The sequence below is a fragment of the Bidens hawaiensis genome, unplaced genomic scaffold (assembly GCF_021521415.1).
Source record: "Bidens hawaiensis isolate Kalapana, Puna unplaced genomic scaffold, B.hawaiensis_p1.1 tig00037620_1, whole genome shotgun sequence".
Classification (NCBI taxonomy): domain Eukaryota; kingdom Viridiplantae; phylum Streptophyta; class Magnoliopsida; order Asterales; family Asteraceae; genus Bidens; species Bidens hawaiensis.
The window spans coordinates 45,981-50,264 of NW_027496573.1; the positions used below are offsets into that span (position 1 = coordinate 45,981).

The 4,284-nt window shown below is 34.5% G+C and overlaps 1 protein-coding gene across 1 annotated transcript; it reads right to left on the reverse strand.

Moving 5' to 3' along the window:
* Positions 1–422: 422 nt before the first annotated feature.
* On the reverse strand, positions 423–2,844 carry LOC143589572 (ubiquitin-conjugating enzyme E2 variant 1D-like). Its single transcript, XM_077070298.1, has 4 exons — positions 2,710–2,844; positions 1,693–1,832; positions 859–984; positions 423–785 (listed from the first exon to the last, which is right to left on the reverse strand). Exons 1-4 carry the CDS (start codon positions 2,741–2,743, stop codon positions 645–647), a joined length of 441 nt encoding a protein of 146 aa, XP_076926413.1. The 5' UTR covers positions 2,744–2,844; the 3' UTR covers positions 423–644.
* Positions 2,845–4,284: the final 1,440 nt, after the last annotated feature.

Sequence of the window (4,284 nt, forward strand, 5' to 3'; positions counted from 1 at the left end):
AGAAAACATCAATGAAGCGTATGTACATGCAAATCAAGTTTTGCGTTCTCTTGCGATCTAGGTTCTTCAATCCAAGGCAACTGGCGACCAATTGCGTGAAATTGTACATATAGATTACGTTTTATTTCTTCTATAAATAACACACAACAAACATGGTCTTCATTATTCTATGCCATTTTAACAATGTTCAAATGATATAAACCATCTTTAACCTTAGTCATTCCAATGTCTAATAAACTACACGAGTAAAATACTTAAAAGGATCTAAGAATGTTCTATGAGCAGAAATGATATATCCTAGTAACTTAGAGATGATATATCAAAAATACAAAAGTTTTCTTTTAATTACAAACAAGATTCAACTTCCTGCACATGCAAAGTAACCATCAAACTTGCATAAAACAAAACAAACGAAGCATGAATTACCATCAGCCAAATCTTAATCTGAGTTGCCAAAACAAATTACATATATTAAACATTTGACACAAACAAACATCCCATAACAAATCAAACATTAAAGAGAAGAAAACATCCTCCACTACAATTTGTTGACTTCCATGAGAATTTTGATTCACAAAACCATTTGAAAACGCGCATCAAATATCATATAACATAATATCTTTTTTATCAATTCCTTCAAATAATCAGAAAGTAGCACCTTCTGGCGGCTGAATGAGCTTGCGGTTATGAGGAGCCGCCATTTCTTTCTTGAGCTGTATCAGAATATCTTCCATTGTATATTCTCTCTGCCAATTTGCAAGAATTCCAAACTTTTTCGCTTCAACCTACACAAAAAATTCGTCAAAATTGTAAAAAGTCAAACTTTGACATTCGAAAGTCAATAGCTTATGGTTTTACCACTCCAGTTTCATGGTTGACACAAGTCATGTTGACCCGGGAATGGAATCTGACACTTGGTGGCTTCTCGGGATAGTCTTTGTCACAAAATAGCTTCAATGTGTAAATACGCCCTTCATGAACAGACTGAAACAAGGAGTAATTAGGTAATTTTACCCTTAATAAAGAAAAGGTAACAGGCATCACTCTGCCAACAACACAAATGTACAATAATATATTAATCATTAATCAACAAAAATATTTAGACTCAAAAAGGTTTCAGGCCTAAACTCAATATTTTAGGCCAGTTTTTCCGGCTCAAAAATTTCAAGCCCGGATGGTAAAACTGAAACCGAACAATTTTCAAAAACTCAAACCGAATTTTCGGTTTTTGGTTCAGTTTGAGCTTAAAACCGACCCATGCACACCCCTACAATCAAACATAGAGTAAAAGGGGTAAATAGGACATTTAATTTTATTCCTGTATATTCATACTCATGCATCTGGTATGAAACCGATTTTCTGATTATTTAACGTTTAAATAACAAGAAAACAAAAAGCACAATTTGTTTATGCAAACCTTAAATACTTAATATACGTGATTCACAAATCATTCCCAAAAACATTAATGTAAATTAACTGCATATCTTTTTTCATAACCTCTACTAATAAAATGAATTGCATCGCACACCATTCTGCACAAAACATTTCAAATCTTTAAAAATGACATGATGCAATCATATGAAAGATTACCTAAATCCTAAATTCTGAAAATCAAGTTATTATTATCAGATAAAGAGTAAACTAATCTGATTACTAAAGAAAATACATACGGATAATAATAAGATAACTTACATTCAGAGGACCGATGATGGTGCCAGTCCACGAGCGCATATAAATGTCGTCTCCATCATCCATCCCATAACTAACAGTGCCATCTCCGATACCTTTTTCTCCACGCTCAAGTTCCTCCAACAACCTAAAATTTCTAGGCACTGCGACAAAAAAATTTAATAAGATTTCATGTTGATTTGGTCATTTCATGCATTAATTTTCTTTAATAAACACAAATATGTAAACAATTCAAACACATTCACGCATAATCTCAGTATGTCCTACAACCCATTTTATTACAACGGTTATATAATTCTAATGTATTCAAATATCACATAATCACTTTCAAAACACATATCCAAACAGCCACCGTAATATCAACATTGGATGTGAATCACCTTATCTTATAACAAAAAGCTCAATAAATTACAACCAAGATAAATGATAAAAGTACTATTTCTCAACCACTCAAACAACGGTTTTATTGAGAAGGACCACCGAAATACCGAATAACGAATTGCACTTCCTTAATTAAATCTTACACCAAGGACCACACCAAACAACTAAGAGTTCAGATCATAACTTCTACATGTGCAAACCGTAAAACGATCATTACTTCATTAGCAACAGTTTCTCTTAATAAAACCACCATATATGTAACATAATTCAGATTGTTTATACAAGCCCTAAAAGTTAATATTCATCCAAATATAAATGATCAAAGAGTCTGCTTAAAAACCATACAATGGGTCACATTAAACAACAACAAAGGAACCTAATTTCATAAACAACTATCATAAACCTTGAACAATGAAGATTAATCTGAAACAACAAACACATGATTCATGAAATTAAAACAAAACCCATCAAAGAGCACAAATACCCAATTCATATATCAATTCAAATTGATCAAAAATCCCAGCTCATAGACCTAATTAAAGACCCGATTGGTGAACATAATATGAGAAAAAGGTGAAATTGGCAAGTAAAGAAGCAGATTTGAAAGAAAATAAGAAGAACCCAGATGGGAAAACATACCCACGACACTCGATCCGCCTGAGCCAAGCGTCATGGACGATGTGGTTGGATCGATCGAAGAGAAGACGCGAAGAGGAAGAAGGGGTTGAAAGAAGAATCTCAAGGATGGTCAAGGGGTGAGACGCAAACAAGAATGTATGATATATTATGATATAATATTAAATTAATAGCAATTTGTTTAGGAGATGAAAATGGGGCAATGTAATAACTTTTGCTCCTTTTTTCAATAACAATAAAATGTGCAGTGGAGGGACAATAAAAATGAGCCGACTTATGTTATGTGGCACTCACTTAGTAAAAAGAGGATTTTTTATTTAAGTGTGTAGTGGTATTGTAGCCTCTATATATATATATGTATATATATAATACACACATATACTTAATATAATAATATTCAATCAAAAACATACAGGCGACAAATTCTAGTCGCCCTCCCCCTTGTCGCCCATTTTATCGCCCCGGGGGCGATGTTGTCGCCCCTCGTCGTCTTTGTCGCACCAAAATTGCCGCCCACTACACAAAACCTAAGTATATAAGATAAATGATAAGACTAAACGTTGTGGATTAATGTTGGGAGCGTCACCATCCATATCGCTACCATCTTCGCCCCTTCCAACGTTAACCCCTTACCGTTAACCTTTTCGGCATGGTGTTTAACATCCCTTAGCCTGCAATGTGATACCACATCGGAGGTGAGGTAGGTTTAACTCCCACAACGTTTGGCCTAATTAAAAGGGGGAGAGAAACAAAGAAAGATATAAAAGTTGTCTTGTGTATTATATTCAAAGTAATAATAGAGAAATTTTTGTGTTTAACATACATGCATTGTTTGCTTTTAGGCTATATCTTTTAATCATTGTAGATGTTTAAGGTGTATATTCTTTGAAACATGGGTTCATTTCTTTATTACACATCTTGGTAACTGGTTAGTTGTTTACACGGACAATTTGTTGGTGTGTATATGGTATATAACTAAATAGCATTCTTGTTTTTACACATAAATATCATCGGGGAGGCTCGGAGGTGTGAGAGCCGCACCATCGGTCGGGGCACATAAATTTCGGGGGCATAAACTTTTTTATACATATTACATATATGTGGTTTTTGGTGTTAAAAATAAGGTTATTCGCAATGATTTATGAAATAATTACATGTTCAGAATGATTTTTGCTTATAATAAATCGGTTGATAAAAGTTTTATCCATTTACATAAGCAAATAGAAAATTTTCGTTAAGGCCTATGGGCCTTTTTTGTTTTGGCTCGACCGATGCATTTAAATTCTCGGAGACGGCCCTGAATGTCATATCGTTTTATTGGGATGTTGTAGTTAGTCTAGGAGACAAGGTTGTAAAGACAAGATTAAAATAACCATTATCAATACACAAAGTCGAGACATGGCAAAGCCATCTCCGACAGTTAAGTAGGTGTGCCTCGAGCTAGCGGCGTAATGATATTGTAGCCTCAACACACACACACACACTAATATAATAATATTATCCAAAAAACACACCGGGTGACAAATCTATGTCGCTCCCCCCCCCCCCACGTACTCCTTAGCGCTCACTTATCGCCGG